This window comes from Miscanthus floridulus, chromosome 19 (genome assembly GCF_019320115.1).
Source record: "Miscanthus floridulus cultivar M001 chromosome 19, ASM1932011v1, whole genome shotgun sequence".
Taxonomy (NCBI): domain Eukaryota; kingdom Viridiplantae; phylum Streptophyta; class Magnoliopsida; order Poales; family Poaceae; genus Miscanthus; species Miscanthus floridulus.
In genome coordinates this window covers 82,835,849-82,856,180 of record NC_089598.1, presented here as the reverse complement: position 1 = coordinate 82,856,180, position 20,332 = coordinate 82,835,849, and the positions used below count along the sequence as shown (strand labels likewise).

The following is a 20,332-nucleotide window of genomic DNA, read 5'->3' as shown; positions in this document are numbered from 1 at the left end:
GCAATTGGGGCCTGGTTCGTGCGTTCTTGGGAGCATCGAAGTTTTCAGGTACGTTCTTGAGCGATTCCTGTTTGGTTGTGATTTGGCCTTTGGGAGATCGAATCCTGCCGTTCTTGGGGATCTTGGGGGAGGATTTAGGGTACTGGAGTCTGAAGCTAAGAAATTGTATGCCATCCTAGAGTAGGGGTGGAATCGTTCAGCAGATGTTGGGGCCAAATTCTCTTTCTGGGTTGCTTAGAGTGGCAACGATCTTGCAGAGACTTTTGTAGGTGCTTGTTCTTGTGATTTTTTAATTGATTTCTGTTCAATTTGATGTCATGCTTTCATTTAACCGTCAAATGTCAGGGCCACTCTATGTTTTTTTGAGATAGTATAAACCAATGTAGTTTATTTATATCATCGGCCGATTACATGCATTGCTGCTTTTAAGCAGACTAACTATTAAATGCAATGCTTTTTCTTGCTACTAACTACTAATTAGGTAGCTTACCTAGATCTCTTGAGCCTTCCTGATGCAGAGTAGATTCACAGCAGTACCAAATTGTCATTTGGAGTGCCTAAAAACCCTTCATGGCTTCATGTAAGCAGTACCAAATTGTCATTTGGAGTGCCTGGCGTATCACAAAGCCTTCAGCTTTTCTTAAGCAAGCAAATTTACTTTCAGGCTTTTCAGCGTACTGTATTGGAATTACAGAAACAACCATGAGCCTGAACTGAAACTTCCTGCTAGTAACCTATATTGCAGGAACAAGAACAACCCCCCCCCCCCCCTTTTTTTTTTCCTTCGATCACATGTTCCAAACATCAGACAATATGGGCAGTGTCGTTAGTTCACTACCATTGTTAGATAAATCAAAATGCCTAATAAAAGTATATTTTTAGTGACCATTTTCAGTGAACAAATTTCTCCCTGCACTTTTGTATTGACATTGCTTCTCTGAGTTTTTGTGAATGGCTAGATTCTACCATTAGCAAGTAACTTATGTGCCTTATACTTTCATTCATACATATGTTTCACAGGATGATATTGTTCAGATTGAATGCAAGCCCATATACTTTGTGATTCAAAAAGAGCGACCTTTTTGTCCTCTTTAGGACTCCAAGGCTGACTCCCCCCTGATGTTCTCTTCTATCCTTCTCTGAGTTCAGTACAGATGTACAGCCTTGTAGTTGTTTCCCTTTCATTTTGAAATCTCTGTACAGTTTATTTTTTAATATATAAATCTCTACAGTGGGGGCTTCGCCTGCTATATAAATTCTTTAGTCAAGCTTTAGATGATTGAGATATTTAGTCAAGGTTCTGTGCGTGCTTGGCTGTTTGTCATTTTATTTCTTTTTCCCTTGGCTGAATGCATCAGTAACTCTGGAGTTTTTGTTTGATGCCAGAGATAGAGTAGAACACATGTGTTGGTCCTGAATTGGCATGAAACTCATGTGGGTGTGGTCTGATGGTCTCTACGTTTTTTTGAAGGAACAGGCAATTGTGGGTTATTTCAATGGAAAATAGGGGCTCTCCTACACCATTGATTAACTACAAAGATACATGTGATGCCTCTCAGAATGCCTTTTGATTTTACTTTATAAGAGTGGCTACAAAGAATTTTAGAGTTTTTTTTATCTGTGCCACAAGCTTCAAAGTTCATATATATGTCATTGTGGTCAAGTGTTTAAAAAATTTTCTTGCAGAAATATGGCTGCAGGGTGCAGCCTAATGGTTAAGGTGATTCTCCTTTCCTGTCATAGTCTCCCTGATAACTCCGAATTTGCTTCAAGAACGAGTGAAAAAAAAACTTTCACATTATTTTGATAGGAATATGTGTTCATGTTTGACACAGTAGACATGCTTTGAACCTTGGAACCTTCATGCAAGCTCTGAAAAACTACACAAGCAAACTTAGAATCAGTTTCATTTCTTTGCAGAGAAACAAGAAGTTAAGAACGAGAAGAAACGAAGAAGCTGATTGAGACCTCAGGTATCTCAAGTATCTCTGAATCTATTTTCTCTAGAATCAGTTTCATATGTGTTATCTGTGACACTTGGTTGTGCTGATTATTCTGTGGTCGATGGCATTGAAATGGTCAGACTTTTGATTTATTCGATGGTTCGATACATCACCACTGCTGCAACTACCTCTCATAGCTGCTTGTGTGTCGATTTCTCAACTTGTGCGTTCGCTTGCTTGTGTGTATCCATTTCAGTTGATAGACTTAATATGCTATAGGACAATTCATTCCATTGAACAACACGATTTATTCAATTTGATGATGCTCGTACTGTATATAGTGGCTTTGCTGCCAGGAAGAGTAAAAATTTCAAGACAACTTTGAAACACAGGATTCTCATAATAATAGAATAGAAAAAATGTAGGATTCAAGTCACATGAAAAGTCACGTGAAACTTATAATTAATTTGCAATGGAAAAGCAATCATACGTATTGGTCGTTGTGCCCACGCCTTTGTCATGGCCTTGCAGTATATATAGAAGTTTTATTTACCAATTTACAAGGATGCACTCGTGTATATAATAGTAGTGTGGATCGGTTTGTTACAAGGTCATACAAAAAATGATACGATTTTACCTGGGGCCAGGCTACTGAACTTTTGGACCACTGAAATTGTTGCATCCTTTTATCTCTTTGAATGTAATTCATGTACCTCTTGGAGCAGGTTCTGAAATTTCAATGCCCTGTTTGGACTGGATTTCTGGTGCTGCACAACTCCAATAATTAGGAAATAAAAAAATTAAATGCCCTGGCATCATGCCTTTACATATGTGCATTGCAGAGAGATTATTTGCTTAGTATGGAGGAGGCTATACAAAACTACTAGCTATGTTATAGCATCGGCAATGCAAGGATAATATTTGGTTGCACTTTCAGACTAACTGCACTATACTTTGTAATGAAAAATTCGACCCCTATGCGTACATGTGCACACCCATGTTCTTTACTGAATCTACGCCTACGATTCTGTGTGCTTTGCTCCGAATGTTCCTAGCCCTTTTGTTCTTCATCCTCCCCACCTTGGTGGCATTTTGATAGGCATTGTAGATGGGATCAGGATAGGTGATGATGAGACAATTAGATTTATGTTTTGTTAGCACTACCACAGTACTGAAAATTGTAACCTGTAAACACTGTTTACTTCATTACTTCCTTTAGGCTTAATATTCTAATCCTTAACTGATTGACAAACCTGATAAGTAGACTTTCTTAGGTATTTAATTTTTAAGGAATTCTCAGGAACACATGGTCCCATTTGATGATTTTGGCACCCCTTATGGGTTGTTAGAAACTTGTGGAAGTTTGCAGAATCTAAATCGTCGCTTAGCTTTTAGAGCTGCAACTTGGTTCCATATATTTCGATAATGATCTTTGGGCTGCTACCTTACTGAAGTGATCATGAACAAGATGATAATTTTGAACGAAAACTTATTATTATATACCAATGAAAATTATTGAATTTGGTCACAACTATTTGTTTGTTACCTAAACTTGCCTCAGTGTTATATACATTGTTGAACATACATTATATTAGTTTACATACACTGTTTAGATTTAGCATCCAGTACTCTTCAGCAGTGAGTACTGTATGTGTGCCTATCTGTATATCCCATGCTTTAATACTGCTTTTGCAATAATGAACCTGCCCCTATGATAGCACAATATAATTTTTCCGTGCAATACTGCTTTTGCAATAATGAACAATTAGCCTATTTTTAGTTAATGTGTATTCCAATTGCGTTTTCAGAAAAGAACATTGTTGTTAATCTGTGACCTGCTCATTGTTGTTGAAAGTCAGTTTGAGGCCATATACTGATAATGAGGCAATGGATTGTAAGATGGAGTAGTAATGGTGTTTATTTCCTTTTTTCATCTTTTGAAGCGATTCTCCGCTAACTAGATGCCATGCATGACAAGTGTCTCCTGTATCGGATTCCAGCTGTGATAATAGCAGTTAATCAAATTGAGTGCATATATTTATGAATGATGATATTGTGTTCATTTTTTAGGTCAATAGGTCCTACTGCTCTGCTATAAATCTGCTCTTCAGGTGTTCTCTCTTCCAGTGGATTAGATTCTCAAACGACTCAGTGCGTTTGGTAAATTCAAGGTTTGCAAGATCCTTCATTTTGACCCCTCCACTCTTGCTTGACTACACTGTCTATCCCTTCTCCTATATACAACACCGAGTTCTGAAATCTAGATTGCATTGAAATTTTGCTTCCTCTTGTAACTACTTGTGTTCTAGAAAGGGTGAGTAGCTTTGTTGTAATTTCAAGATCTGTGACTTCTTAAGTATGATGGTCTCATTATAGTATGCTAGAATTATAGTGATGTACGGACTTTAAAATGTGTTGACTTACTATGTCGATTTTTATCAGTTTTTATATCTTGCCAATTTGGGGAAATTAAACTCCTTTTTTTATAGAATAACATTGAACTCCTTGCGGTTCAGACTGACTGATGTCTGCTTTACACCGAGGCAAAGCTGCCTGGTGTGAGCACTGAAATGATATATAGCTATAGAAAAATACATCATAATTAGGGTTTGATTAAATCAGCTAAATAATTATCGCTATTTTTGTTTGGTTATTGAATTGAACAGAACACATCTAAATGATTTTATTATTAGTGCTTAGAAAACTAAACTGATAGTATATAATACTTTTTAAAAACAAAGTGGAACAAAGACAATACAAATTTATATAGCTATATATCATTTCAGTTCTGAATTAATGACATCCATGTTTCATATACCTTAATTATTTTAAAAAAATTAATATGTATGTCTTCTGGGTCTCGATGGATAGTTCAGATGTAAAGGTTTGGAAGGAAAATAGAGACCCCTTAGAAGATATTGTACAAACAGAAAATTTCAGTGAGCCTATGGATGATTCTAGATGGTTGCAAGAAAGCATGAATACAGAAGTTACCCACGAAGCTCTACCAGTTGACCAGGGCTATAGCACGGCACATGATGAAAAGGCCTTATCAACTTCTGGGGTAGATCCGACGGGAGAAAAAGGACTTTCGGACATCATAATCATACAAAATAAACCCAAAAAATCTATGTCTTCACCGGTTGCCCCAGAAGGTATTGATATTTTCTCTTTGATGGATTAACCTAGAAAAACTGCTAACTTTTGTTGTATACTTTAATTTAATTCTCTTTTTTAGATTATGTTTGTACCGATACTGATAGAGCCATAATTGAATCTGTCAAAAAATCCATCTTTACCTGGGAATGAGGAGCTTGTGCTCATAGATGATGTTCTGGTATCGAGAAACCACATGGAATGTCTTTTTCAGCCACATGAATACTTGTCTGACGAGGTAACAGATGCAAGTCATAATACTCAATCAAACATTGCCAACTTCAATGCTCTTTCTATCTAATGGCGAAATGTATGCAGGTCATAGATGCTTATATTAAACTGCTGAAGGCCCAGGAGGGTTTGAAAAATCAGGCGGTACGGTCTATCTTGAAAATGCGTGCTTAGTTGCAATCATGAAGCGGGATGGAGAAAAGGATGAGACCATTGAAGCCAATTACTCTAACCGTGGCACTTCACAGCGTCCTGGTTTAGTTCAAAGGGTGCTAGCTTACTTGAAGCATGACATGGTAGCAATTTTTTAAAACGATCTATTGGTCTTTCATTATCAATTTTTTGTGCCTAGCAAAATGTTTATTGTTTGATTTGATAGGTGTTCCTTCCAATAAATGTTACAAATACACATTGGTACCTTACTGTTATAAACGCCGTCAAACGTGAGGTTCAGGTGCTAGACTCTTTGGGCGAGATGTTCGGACGTGTTGACCTCAATAAAATTATGGGTATTTCCTAACACAGCTATTTGTACATATTTTATATTTTAGAAATGCTGATTGATTCGTTCTTCTATGAACAAATAGTGAGGTGGATTGTAGAAACAGATAGATTTCATATTGGAGGAGACAGGCCCGAAAGAGCACAAATGGCTAGATGTTGAGGTAGATACCTGACCGGTTAGAGAGATTTTCCGTGGCAAATTATTACAAACAGATGGGTATGTCAGAAATAATGGCATGTCGTATAAGTTAAATTTTATGTGTCTTTGCCTTTTTGATCTAATGTGAGCCTGAACCTCTATTAATGTTGTATGTAGTTTTCATGCAGTTTATTCTTAATAAACTTTATGGAGTATTGGACTGGGAATGATTTGTCAGACGAGTTCAATCAGGTAAACTATGCGTCTTACCACAAGTTATGAGTGTGCACTAGCTGTGGGTTTTTAATTATTAATTAATTGGGTTCATACTATCGTGCAGGATGATATAAAAGAATTTAGATTGAAGCTTGCGGCGATCTTGCTATCGTCAGAGTTAAACAAACGAAAGGGTGCTCCATATCTTGATAGGGATGAAAATATTGGAAGCCCAAGCGACTATGCCATAATAGAGAATCCAAAGATGGTTGATCAAGTGTCCACGAAAAAGAGAAAACATTATGAGGAGGCTGAATGCTTAGTGGTTCAAACGGGCACCCCTCAACACATACAAACTCAGAATAAATCTCCACAAGTCTATGCCAACCAAGACCCTGATGAGTTTTGGGCATTTGAGGCCATGAAAGACATGCCAATAAACAAGGAAGAGATGACTGAGTTACTGTGTGATTATGTCATGGCAATTCAGGATGAAGCGATGTTGAAGTAAGCTATATGCTTATTTTAATTACTTTATTTACTAATAATAGTGTGCCATCTTATATGACGAAAACCATCATCTATGTCTAATGCTTTGTAGGAAGCCTTGGGTTAAAGGTTTTCATCCCTGCATGATTTCCCTAAGTGTCAAGGACCTATAAGAGTTGTTAATAAACAATCGAGACATCTCTGAGAACTGTTTCAACTTAGGTGTCCGTTTTTAGGCAGCTCGAGAGTACAATACAATGAAAAAATACAATAGTATTACAAAGCATCACATGGACCTGAGATTCTGTGTAAGCATATTTTTAAAATTCTTATCGTGATATATTATATTATCTTATTTGTTGTTCTCCTAGTTATATAAAGTAGGCCAAGTTATACTAATCCTGACTCTCGATATCTTTCTCTTTTAGAAAATGTGTGCTTTAACAAAAATGCCAGAATACTGTAAAAAATATACTAAGAAAGAAATGGCTGCTACGATTGGTGTATGTGAGGATATGGAATACAGCTTAGCACAATGTAGATATGTAAGTCGCTTGCTCCTGCTTTTATTACTTGTTTCCTATATATTATTCTAAACGCTACCATGTTTGCAGTTTCTTTTGCCATGGCTGCACGTTCGAAAGTATATGCTTTATGTTTTCGATCAGAAGGAGAAGATGCTTATCATGATTGATCCTAGACCTATTGAAGACTGGTGTAAAGACACACCAGCGCTGATGTATGCTAGGTACACTCTTGGATTTACCTTGCAGTACACAGACGCAGTGAATATATATATTCCTGGATGAAATGAGGATGTCTTCAAATAAAAATTCAGACGTGAACGAAACATTGCAGAGGACATAGATGGGTAACTAACGTAGAGTCATTATAGCTTGCAATAATAATACCTACGATTTAACTATTTCTATATATCGCTGATCGTGAATCTTGCCACAGACACTTAAGTGGATATCTTATTCTACAGTATATGTCTGCGTGGAATAGACCAAAAGCCACACATATTTATACGGTGAGTATAACACTTTGTTTTAAATTTTTGTGGAAGATTTTTTAAGAGACGTAGTATTACCCATGCGACAGGCACTAATATTGACATATATACTCGAGCTTGTGTATAGGATGGTATGGACATGCGACAGAACTTATTCGTGAATTTATTGGCCCACGAAAGAAATGGATATCGGAGATTTCTTCCTGCCGATATAAAACATTATCTTAGGTGCATCACGGAAAGGTCTATAAAGTAGAGTTTGTAAGCCTGTGACGTCGCGCTCTCTGTGACTGTTAATTTCACAAACGTTGCTTTTTGGATTAAATGTAACTTTAACGTTGGTATTTATTTTCATAGTATTGTTATTTTATCGTATGATCCATGTGTTTTTAGTACAAAAGTTTAGTTGTCCCGTAGCAATGCACGGGCACACTACCTAGTCAAATCTTAAGAGAGACGTCAACGACATACAAGAGAAGTTGGTGCCCATCGCCAGTGCTCGATCCAAACACCCAATAAGAAAGGATCATGTGCAGCACATAAAAGGAAGGAGAATCGAGCAATTGTAAACCTAAGATTGAAATTCCCAAAAATATTTCTCAATCCGAAGCCTGTAAACCTAAGATTGAAATTCCCAAAAATATTTCTCAATCCGAAGCCTAACACAAATCAGTACAACGATTTGGTGCATGTAGATATATGCAAACGAATCGACGTAGTTTGGCTCATCGCGCATGTAGATCTGGCCATCCCTGACCGAATCGACGCTGCTTGGCTCATCGACCTCTTAGTCGGCGTTGCCTTCCTTGACGACTTGGCCGAGTGAAAGGTTGTAATGGTTAGGGGGTGAATAGCCTATTAAAAATTTTATAACAACACTAAGGCAAGTGATTAGTAAATAAGATGGCGAAGCTGAAAGTGCAATCAAGCCTTAATTGTGGGTTTTGGTGATAATGACCACGCAATTAGAGAACTAATGAGATTTATCGAGATGGTAAGCAGGGAATTTATATTCGAGGATGCTACACGAAACGAAGGAACCCCCAATTATATATGTAGATGGCTTCAAACTCAAATGAGGTTTAAATTCTTTTATATATTAAATTTGAGTATAGAAAAAGCCGTACTATAAAGGGGGACACAATGCTTAAGCTAATTTGTGCTACCAAGTGCTCAAACAACCACAAGCATCCTCAGATTCACAGCCAAGACAATCTACACTACACTATTACCCTTGCTGTCTTTGCGGGGTGCGAGCTCCAACTCGCCCGACCCCTTTGGGTGCGAGCTCCGACTCGCCCGACCCCTTAGGTGCGGCCTTCGTCTCGCCCGACCCCTTGATCGCGGGCTCCGACTCATTCGACCCAAAGGTCAAGGGCTCCGTCTCGCCTGACCCCTTGGTCGTGGGCTTCGACTTGCCCGACCCCAAGGTCGAGGGCTCTGTCTTGCCCGACCCCAAGGTCACGGGATCTGGCTCGCCCGACCCCAAGGTCACGGGATCCGACTCGCCTGACCCCCAAGGTCGCGGGATTCGGCTCGCCCGACCCCTTGGTCACGGGCTCCGTCTCGCCCGACCCCATGGTCGCGGGTGCCTTGCCTGACCTCAAGGCCGTGGGCTCCGTCTCACCTGATCCCTTAGGTGCAGTGACCGTTGGGGGCTAGGAGGTATATATACGTTTCTCTTTCCTCGCCAATGGCTATATGTGATTTAAAGTGACCGTTGGGGGCTAGGGGTATATATACCTTTCTCCTTCCTTTCCAATGGTAATGAACCTGCTCTCTTCTTCCTCACTTCAGCACGCCCAAAATAGAGCAGGAGCTCTCTCTCTCACTCCATTGTTGACCTCAAGCCCTCAAGCAAATCCATTGATTTCTCCATCAATCCTTGAGGAAAAAGGGTCCAAACTTGATTAGAGAGCAACTTCATTGATTCCCAAATTCTAAAGTGCACTTGGTTCATGTTTTAGCCGGCGGTTGTGTTTGTTACTCTTAGAGCTTGGCTCCTAGCTAGCTAGAGCATCGCCCGTGGAGCTTGCCAACTTGTGTGGCAGCCTCGGGAGGTTTGTACCCATCTCTTGAAGCTAGTAAACTCACCCCTCATCTCAAGAGTTAAGTCTCTTGAGTTAAGAATGAGGAAGGGCTAGAAAGCTTTAAGCCTTAGTGGCTAACCATAACAACGTGGAAGTAGGCAAGCCTTGGTGGCGAGCCAAACCATGGGATAAATTATTATGTCACTTGTGCTTGATTTACATTACTTGCATGACATATTGTTGTTGAGGTGATTTCTAGGATTGAGGCCGATCTACTTGTGTGTGGTGTTCCCACCACCTTCAGCTGTCGGTCTGTGATCTACTATCCTGTAGGAAGCTAAGAAATTTATCCGATCTAAATTTCGTTGGGTAGATTTTGAACTATGATCTAATCTCTCCTGCATGTGCGGTAGTGCTGCGCTCACAGAGCGGAAGTGCCACGGGTGAATTTGACTTTGGTTTGAGTTGAATTTTTATAGGCCTATTCACCTCCTCTAGGCGTACCAGAGATTCTACAGAAGCGAATTTTGCGCTAGCATTGCACTTGCGCTAGCACTACACTAAGAGCTACACTAACTAGTTTCAATTACCACAAGCTCTACACAAGTAAAGGCACAATGTAATATAAGTGAGTGGTAGAGAGGTATACCACCGTGGTAAGTGATCAATCAATGAGTTCCAATGAATACCAAGGAAATAATCAAGACACAATGATTTTTTCCTCCGAGGTTCACTTGCTTGCCGGCAAGCTAGTCCCCGTTGTGGCGATTCACTCACTTGGAGGTTCACGTGCTAATTGGCATCACACGCCAAACCCGCAATCGGGTGCCGTACAACAAACACAAGATGAGGATCACACAAGCCACGAGCAATTCACTAGAGTACCTTTTGGCTCTTCATCAGGGAAATATTAAGAACCCCTCACAGTCACCGCGATCAGAGCCGGAGACAAGCACCTTTCTCTGCTCGATGATCCTCGCTGCTTCAAGCCGTCTAGGTGGCGGCAACCACCAAGAGTAACAAGTGAATCCCGCAGTGAAATATAAACACCAAGCGCCTCTACATGCAATCACTCAAGCAATGCACTTGGATTCACTCCTAATTTCACAAAGATGATGAATCAATGATGGAGATGAGTGGGAGGGCTTTGACTAAGCTCACAAGGTTGCTATGTCAATGCAAATGGACAAGAAAGAGAGAGCTAGAGCCAGCCAAACGCCTTATATAGGCGTCCCCTTAAAATAGAGGTGTTAGCTCTCTGCTGTCAGCTTCCACGATACGACCGGATGCGCCGGTCAGTTTGATCGGACGCACCACCTCAGAGCCCGGTCGCTGATCCGCTACCACGTGTCACTGCAATTCAATGAGCACCGCACGATCCCAACGGTCAACTTGATCACTCGCGTAGTTAAGTTAAGACCGGACGCACTACGGAGATGACCGGGTGCACCCTCGCTTGGAGTCTGGTCATTTTCAGTAAGCATCTAGAGAGGCAAAATCATGACCGGACGCGTCAGGTCATGCATGACCGGACGCGTCAGGTCACGCATGACCGGACGCGTTGTTGAGTCCGGTCACCACTGCCTCACTCTGATGCTTGCGTCAGTGTACGTCGCAGCCTGACCAGACGCATGCCCTGCGTGTGAAAGCTCTAGTTTGGTTTTGGTGAATTGATGAAACCCTAAGTGCTAACCTAGTTTATCAAGTGATCATGACATAGGTAGCACACTTCAAGTAGAAGAAGCTAATGAAGATCATAGCATGACAATGGTGATGGCATGACGATGATCAAAGGCTTAAACTTGAAATGAAGAAAGAGAAAAACAAAAAGCTCAAGGCAAAGGTATAAACCATATGAGCTATTTTTATTTTAGTGATCAAGACACTTAGAGAGTGTGATCACATTTAGGTTTGATAGCCGTACTATTAAGAGGGGTGAAACTCGTATCGGAATACGGTTATCAAAGTGCCACTAGATGCTCTAACTCATTGCATATGCATTTAGGATTTAGTGGAGTGCTAACACCCTTACGCGTCCGGTCGAGGAAAACCAGGTTTCGACCCTTACTGTACTCGACCGGACGCTGAGGTTCCAGCGTCCGGTCAGTTTTAACCGGAGCGTCCGGTCAGCTTCATAGCCGTTGGAATCTGACGAATAGCGTTTGAAGCTGATGACACGTGACGTCCATCTGTGGACCGGACGCTGAGTCCAGGGTCCGGTCAAGTGGACCGGAGCGTCCGGTCAGAGCGCAGAGTACCCAGTGAAGGGGTACAACGGCTCTATTTCGTGGGGGTTCTATTTAAGCCCCATGGCCGGCTGTGGCTCACATCTTTGGCCATTTTTCATTGACATAGCAACCTTGTGAGCCTAGCCAAAGGACTCCCACTCATCTACATCATTGATTCTGAGGTGATTGGTCTTCATTGTTATTCATCCTTGTGATTGATTGGTTCACTCCTCTACACGGCGGTATAACTATCTTGATCACTCTCTTTACATTATCGCAAACTAGTTGACAAGCTCTTTAGTGTAACTAGTTATGAGAGCTTGCTTGCTTGGTTGGTGTGGCTATTTAGTTAGCCTTTGAGAGCACACTAACATAGGGTAGTGTCATACCTCTTGTGTGAATCGACACTATCTAAACTATAATTGTGGTAGGTGGCTTGTATTTTGAGTAGGCTAGCGCAACACTTGCTTCACCTCATAATTATCTAACCTTTTGTTAAGTGTTGTTGTAGAAATTTTATTAGGCTATTCACCCCCCCTCTAGCCATTAGGACCTTTCAGCGTGTCCGATCACTTTCACTGTTTAGCGTCCGGTCAAAGGACCGAGGACGGCCTTCACTACGCACCACTGACCAGATGCGACTGCTGAGTTCGGTCACTGCTAGAACAACGTCCGATCACCTCGAGATAGCCCCTTCTCAACTCCAACTTTGCCACCAATGATCAAATGTGCCAACCACTAAGTGTATCATCTTGTGCACGTGTGTTAGCATATTTTCACAAATATTTTTAAGGGTGTTAGCACTCACTAGAATCTAAATGCATATGCAATGAGTTAGTGCATCTAGTTGTACTTTGACAACTGCATTTCGATACAAGTTTCACCTCTCTTAATAGTACGGCTATCGATCCTAAATGTGATCGCACTCGCTATGTGTCTCGATCACTAAACTAAAAAGCTCATATCAAGTTTCACCTTTGCCTTGAGCTTTTTGTTTTTCTCTTTCTTCTTTTCTAAGCCGAGCACTTGATCATCACCATGGTCACACCATCATCACGATCTTCACCGTTTGCTCAATTACTTGGAATGCGCTACCTATCTAATAATCACTTTAATAAACTAAATTAGCACTTAGGGTTTCATCAATTCACCGAAACCAAAGCTTTCACCGAGGCTCTCACCACCGTAACTCCATGCTCATGCTGGCACTCGCCCGTGCCGATGCGCCCTGCTCGCGCTCAAGCGGGCCGTGCCAGGATAGAGGAGCACGGCGCTGACAGCGGCGAGCGAGATTGTGTGGGCATGGGACTCGGGTGGTGGCGGCGGGAGCAACGGATTAGGGACGGAGTCACAAAGAGCAGGGCGTTAGGGTTCGATGATTTTATATGTCGATCGTGGGATGGTGGCCTGATAGGCCGTGGCCCGTGGGTGGTGCCGCGATGGGCCGTTTGCGGTGGCTATTGGACTTGTGTGGGGTTCTTTTTTTTTTTGTTTCTCCGTTCCTTTTCCCGCTCGCATGGCAATCCCTTCGTGACTTTTTTATTTTTTTTCTTTCGGATGAAGTGTTTCCATTTATTTAGTCTTATAAACATTAAAAACAAAAATAAGTAATAAATACAATATATCATGGATCTTTGAAACCTTGATCTTGCCTAATACGATATATCATGGATATTTCTACCACTAAATTGTTGAAGTAGTTTTCAATAGAAATTGAACTTATTATTATTAGAAGGGCAGCTAATGGCCTAATAACTAATTAAACCATGAACTCAAATCTTGATTAGTTTGTTATTCAATCTAATTAAAATAAATGCATCTCCAAGATATCCGCGTATACCAGTGTAACCCTCAACAAGGGTTGCCATGTGAAAATCGAGTCTCGGTTATAATTATCAAAGGAAAAAAATAATTCTTTCACGACGATAACTAACCCCTTGCCGACTTAAATAGGTATTAGAACCATATATTTTTATGGATCCTCAAAATAAGTCATGAAACTTGATATCTAACTCTACCAACATATGGATAGTATAAAAACTAAAGTTATGATGTATTTATGAGTGAATATTTCTATCAGTTACAACAAAAGGAAAAATCTATCAATGTTGTATTTTAATTCGATGCAGAATTATGGATATCAAGGTCATTGTAAAATAAATTATAGCTTTTAAGTTTTATAGAAATGATAAAAATATATAGATATATAACGCTCTCGCCCTTATTTCCCATTTGGGCCTGTTCACTTGTGATTGCTGCAACAGACGCTCCGGCTCCAGCAACCACTCTCAACAACAGTAACACCTATATAATTAGAGCCATTGCATCCACTGCCACTGTACAGCAAGCTGAAGCGAACAGGTAGAACGTTTGATAGATTTTTTTTCGTTATAATGCACGGACATATTTGCTAGTATAATAAAAAAAGAAAATACATGAATTACACATGAATTTGAAAGGAATGATAAAAACATAGGAATACAAAAAATTGCAGGAATTACACATGAATTTGAAAGGAATGATCATTTGGATGGACCGATTTTTACTAAGATATTTGAGCAGATACTAAATTTTCTGTAGTTTTCCTTCAAAACAACATTCAAAGAAAAAATTCCTACACTATTCCTAAGTTCAGTTCATGTGAACCAAAGACATGAAAAATATGCTCTCTAAATCTAGAATCCACCGCAAAAGGCAACAAATAGTTTCTTCCGGGTCCTAAATCTAGAATCCACCGCAAAAGACAAAAAAATAGTTTCTTTCAGCTCCTCCATACGTGCACATGGGCCTCCACTGGGACTGCGGCCTCGTACTTAGAAAATGCGCTCTCTAGATCTAGAATCCACCGCAGGAGAAAAAAAGTAGCTTCTTTTGGCTCATCCATACGTGCACGTGAGCCCTTCGCTAGAGCTCTGGCCTATCCCACTCGGGAAACACACTGTTTGGATCTGGAAATAGAATCCGGAAGAAAAGATAGCTTCTTCTAGCTCCTCCATACACACATGTGAACCCTCCCAAAATGCCTCTCCTCCATGCCCACCCTCCATGCAGATGCGCGCGGGGTAAGCGGCGATTGACTCCGACTCCAACGGCATGGGGGCAAAAGCATCAAAGGCGAAGGTGTGATGGAGGCCGGGGAGGCCGCGGTGGCATGTGGATTGAGTCAGCGACACATGCGATGGTATGTTGAGCGGATAAGCGCAACTCCAGAGGGCCCCCTACTTGAGCCCTCAAGACTAAATTTGAGAACTTAAGATAAAAAAAAGGTCCGGAGGACCCTACCAGAGCTCTAAAATTTGAGGGCTAATTTAGAAGTAAGGGGAGGCACACTCAGATATGAAAAACCGTCCATAAAAAAACTAAATAATTATTTCATGAATTTTCCACCCTAGAAAAAGTGGTCCCGAGGAGGCCCTCAAATCCCCCTTCGGACCCTCATTCCTAGGGGCTCTTGAGGGAGCCCTCTAATGGACGGTTTCTGTTGTTGTGGTCTCACGTGTCATTTCATAACCACTCCACGTGCTGCTCCCCGACGGCTGGCGGTGCTACCTCCTAGGCTCCCAAGCGCCCCTTTCTGGCGAGGCCTCTTGCGGTCCTCCCTGACTCTCCCCGACGCCTCTCCCTAGCCGCATGGCCTCCTCCTCCTCCTGCCCTCTAGTCAATGGGGAAGAAGGCAAGAAAGAGAAGGTAAGAAAGAGGATGGCAAGCGAGTGTCTTCTGTCATTCTCTACTAGAATTGTTTTGAGCCGTGGGCCACTAAGAGTGCAAAAAAAAAAAACCCTCCTAAAAAAGTAAGGGGGGGGGGGGGGGGGGGGGCATAAAAAAAGGGCCCTGTTTGTTTAGACGGCTGCCACCGAAGTTATACTCTAAGAAAGAGAGAAGAAAATAAAAGAGGACATAAAAACAAAGAAAGGAGAGAAAAAAGGATCAAACAAAGAAAAGATTAGATTTCATCCGTTTTATCCATTTTTTTTATTAAACAACCAGAACCTGACGTTTTTCAACCGGAGCAAAAAAACAAAAAACACTCACCACCTGCTTGAGTAGCCAAGCCCTACCAAACACGTCGTAACTCCACTTTTTTTTTTCCCTACACAGAGTTCGTGGAGTTGGAGTTGAATGGAGTGGAGCAGAATAGTCCGAGACATGCCCATAATTACTCAACAAAACACTAGTGAAAACGAATCTTATCATAAAGATATAAGTTACCATGGAAACAAATAAAATGAGCACAGCTCTTGATTACTACTTTTTCAGGCCCGGTTCTCTTGGCTTATAAGCCGTAATCAGCCAACAGTACTTTCAGCCATGGCTTATCAGCCAAGCGAACAGGGCAAGTTTGCCAAGAGATTAAAACCCACAACCTAGCAGCATTGTACTAATACAACATCAAAATTTAAGATAGACGTTTAGCTCTGTTCCTCTGCCTCAGCGGCTTCCCTCTCTGCATCAGCTGCCGCCATCAGCTCATCAAATTTATCTGTCTTGCCCAGCACTATTTCGATCTGGCCACAGTAACAGTATTAGCATAAAAAAAAAACAATCCACTAGTAACTCTTCAGCAATGCTACTTCATTTCTTAGAAGGGAAGAGATGTTCACCTTGGCTTTCTGAATTGGGCGGGCCTTTGAATCATCCTTGACATCAATTGTGGATGTCATGATCTCTGGAAACCAATTCTCATTAGATGAAGAAGCAAAGATGAGTCACAATGACAGAAGTATATAGGCTACAAATCCTTACTCTTTTCAACAGCGAGCCCATTATTTTTCAGAATTTCAGCAACAGTAACCACAGTGGCAATGGCTGGAATGATAAGGAAGTTCATCAGCATACCAACATGTTGTAATTAAGAAAGTACAGTATGGACAGGCACAACAGATATTACCACAGCGAAGAGGACAATTGCAAAATATAATTACGAATACAAAGTGAAAAGTGGAGTCATGGACATTATGTCATCATGTTTGTATGTATGTAAATTTGACCAAAGAAATATCCTAAAACAGGTACCATAACAGAAAAGCAATAAAACATAACAGAAAAGTAATAGAAAGGACACGATAAATCACGCTAAAAGTTAACCTTGGGCACTTGAACTTAACCACAATAATACGTCATCACAGATCCGCAAAACCTATAGCCAATAACTAGACATCGCATAACAGAATTAACATGTGTTGACCTTTCAGAGTGAACTTTCACAAGGATCACCACATCCTTGAGGTAGGACAGTTCACACGAATGCCAACACAAGACACTGTGAAAAATCGCTAAGACTTCAGTCAAAACTCAAAATATGAGTAACCAGGGACAGTTGTAGTCAAAACTCGACATACAAACGTTTCTGACTTCTGAGATACAGGTACATAAAAGCTTACAACAACACAACAGTAGAACGTGTAGAATACTAGTAAATATAGCATTCCGAAGGGCAAAAGAGTTTTACCCATGCCAAGGGCCGAGAGCTCCACCTCCTGGTGCTGCTGCATGTAGCTCTGCAATCATCGCCGAAAAAAAAGGTATCGAGTTATTGCCAAACGAAAAAACATGACAAAACTAAACAGTACATATTCTTTCAAGAGAAAAGAGATGAAATCAGATAGTTTTTTGGAAAAAATCCATTTTTGGCCCTCCAACTATGGCTGCAGTTTTGTTCTAGCCCTCTGACTCGAAAACCAGACACGCGCAGTCCCTTAACTCTCAAAACCAGTTAAAATTGGCCCTCGCGCCCATTCGACCGCGGTTTACGCACAGTAAACCCGCCACGACCCCGCCTGTCAGGCCTTTCCCGAACCTCCCGCCCTGTACGGCTGCGCGCTCGTGCATGCGGGTGCGTGCGCCGGGGAGTGGCGCAGGACGCCCGTGGCCTACCTCGGCAGTGCCCGGAGATGGGGGTCGCCGGAGCTTCCGGCAACGGCGCAAGCGGCGTCGCCATGGGCGGGATTGGGGAGAGCTCAGCGGCTCACCACGAGCTGCGCGGGGTCTATGGCCGACGCCATAACCAGTTAACCACCAAGGAAGAGGCAGCGCGGGTCGACGGAGGAGTAGCGGCGCGCGTTCGCTGCAAACGCAGGGCCAGCATTTGCGAGTGGCAACGGCGAGTGGCGCTCACCTTCCTCACCGCTGGCTTGGTCCCCACTCGCTCGCTCATCTGCGCCGCCTCATCGCAGAGCCGCAAACAGCACGGCCGCGTCGCGTGTGCCCGTGGCCAGCCTGCTCCGGGCTCCCTCCGGCCGAGAAGAGGCCAGCCTCAGGGATGCTGAGGCCAAGCACAGCTCGCCGGCTCTCAACACGAGCGTCGCGCAAGCCATGCTTCTCACGGGCAGGGCAGCCACCGACGTGGACAGCCGGCCATGGGTCACCTCCGGCCGAGCTACGACCACCCCTGATTGCGCCTGGGCCGGCCGCGCCCACGCCGGGGAGCAGCCGCACTGGGGCCACGTCGCAGCCGCGCCGGTGGCCGACGGTACCTCGCGCTACCATGACTGGGGGCCTGGGCCACCGCGTTGCCGCCCTGCTGCCAGTCACCCCGCCGACGACGACCCGGACCCGGCCACTCCGTTCGGCACCAGCTCGGCCGAGCTCCCCTACGACGCGACTTGTGCTTCCTTGTCTCCATCCTCCCTTCCCTTTCTATGCCAAGCCAGCAACACAGCTGAGCAACTCGCCGCCGCAACCATTGCCGCAGACGGTCACCACCACACCTCCACCAGTTCTCCGACCAAACAGATCACACGGTGAGCATCCCCATCCCTCCACGACTCTCTCCGGTTCCATGCCCAGCTCGCCGAGCAGGCTGCAGCGCACGCTCGGCACCCCTTCCCTCCCAGCGCGCACGCACAGCGAAGCAAGCAGCAGCCGGCCGTGCTCTGCTTTGCTCTTGTTAGCTTGATGATGTCACTCTAACGTCATGCACAATTTATGGCGGCAGGCGAGCTCTGCTCGGTCAAACAGAGAAGGATGCGGCGGCGCCCCTGAGCTCTCCCCAATCCCGCCCATGGCGACGCCGCTTGCGCCGCTGCCGGAAGCTCCGGCGACCCCCGTCTCCGGGCACTGCCGAGGCAGGCCACGGGCGCCCTGCGCCACTCCCCGGCGCACGCACCCGCACACGCGCAGCCGTACAGGGCGGGAGGTTGGGGGAAGGCATGACAGGCGGGGCCCGCGAAGAGAGGGAGGGGGATGACAGGTGGTCCCAACCTAGCGGTGAGAGGGAAAGGCCTGACAGGCGGGGTCGTGGCGGGTTTACTGTGCAGAAATATCAGTCCAATGGGCGCGAGGGTCAATTTTAACCGGTTTTGAGAGTTAAGGGTCTGTTTTCGAGTTAGAGGGCCGGTACAAAACTGCAGCCCATAGTTGGATGGCAAAAAAAAAATGGACTTTTTCCTAGTTTTTTCCCCTCTAGGGTTTAGTGACCAAAGCCCATCCTGGATCCGTGCACTAATTCTAGGAAACTTATAAAAAAATTGATGATGAAAATAGAGGATGCAAAACCGCATCCGCGCTGTTGGCTCAATAACTGGCAATAATAACCCCCCAAACAATCAAGGAGAAAAAAAGAAAAAAAAACGAGAAAAGGGGGAAAACCCTCACCTTGGCGAGGTTGACGTAGAAAAATAGCGGCTTCTTGGTGTTGGAGACCTGAATCCTGTTCTTCTTGTGCGGCTCCGTAATCGCCAGATTGTTAACTCCCTCCGCCACCTCCTCCATCTCCGCAACCACAGAAACCCTAACCCTAACTCGGCAAGAAGACGCCGCCGCAAAAAAACACGCCGCCGCCTGGAGGCTACTGACTTCGGGTAGTACAAGGCGCGGCACAAAAATCGCACGGGCAGCACAGACGAAAGCTACAGCGAATCGGCGGCGAGACGGGTAGCCCTATCCCGGGCGGCTGGGTTATAACTTATAAGGGAGGAGGAAGGGGACTGGAGTCCGGTTCGACTCGAGCGCGGAAGCCCGGCGCGGCCGCGGTTGCCGTTTGTCCCTTGGGGGTGACGGGGGACGCACGGGCTCGCGTTCGGGCCGGTTCGGCCTGGATGGGCCTAGGGCTTTTGCTTGGCCCATGAGGTGTTTTCTTTTTCGTGTCTTTTTTAATTAAATAAATGGCCTTGCTAAAAAAAAGGCCGATCCTTTTTTTTTTGGTAAAAAGTGAACTCTTTGGCCGATCCATCAGTTTTTTATGGATGGATGGAGTAGTTAAAAAAGATGTGGAAGTCAAGTTGGTTTTCAGAAGGAAGAAAGAGGCAATGAGAAGCAACTAGAAATAAATCCAGACATGCCACCATGATGACGAACGGATAATAAGAGAAATCCAAATGATTTGAGTGGCATTGTCCCCAACCATTCTCAATCCTAAACATAGGAGAAATGAAAAGAAATCT

At 43.4% G+C, this 20,332-nt stretch overlaps 1 protein-coding gene and 1 pseudogene across 1 annotated transcript; one reads left to right on the top strand and one right to left on the bottom strand.

Moving 5' to 3' along the window:
* Positions 1–4,920: 4,920 nt before the first annotated feature.
* Positions 4,921–7,508, top strand: LOC136525233 (uncharacterized; annotated as a pseudogene).
* An 8,615-nt stretch (positions 7,509–16,123) lies between these two features.
* Positions 16,124–19,907, bottom strand: LOC136528704 (uncharacterized protein At2g34160-like). The gene is made up of 5 exons (XM_066521680.1): positions 19,545–19,907; positions 17,401–17,449; positions 16,695–16,757; positions 16,553–16,617; positions 16,124–16,456 (listed from the first exon to the last, which is right to left on the bottom strand). The coding sequence occupies exons 1-5, from the start codon at positions 19,659–19,661 to the stop codon at positions 16,361–16,363; spliced, it is 390 nt and encodes a 129-aa protein (XP_066377777.1). The 5' UTR covers positions 19,662–19,907; the 3' UTR covers positions 16,124–16,360.
* Positions 19,908–20,332: the final 425 nt, after the last annotated feature.

What these genes read in the sequence shown, in the direction of transcription:
- LOC136528704 (XM_066521680.1), bottom strand. Translation starts at nt 19,661, where the DNA reads ATGGAGGAGGTGGCGGAGGGAGTTAACAATCTGGCGATTACGGAGCCG. An exon ending in TGGGCTCGCTGTTGAAAAGA is followed by an intron (nt 16,618 to 16,694) that starts GTAAGGATTTGT and finishes ATTGGTTTCCAG; the next exon opens with AGATCATGACATCCACAATT. An exon ending in GCCCAATTCAGAAAGCCAAG is followed by an intron (nt 16,457 to 16,552) that starts GTGAACATCTCT and finishes TACTGTGGCCAG; the next exon opens with ATCGAAATAGTGCTGGGCAA.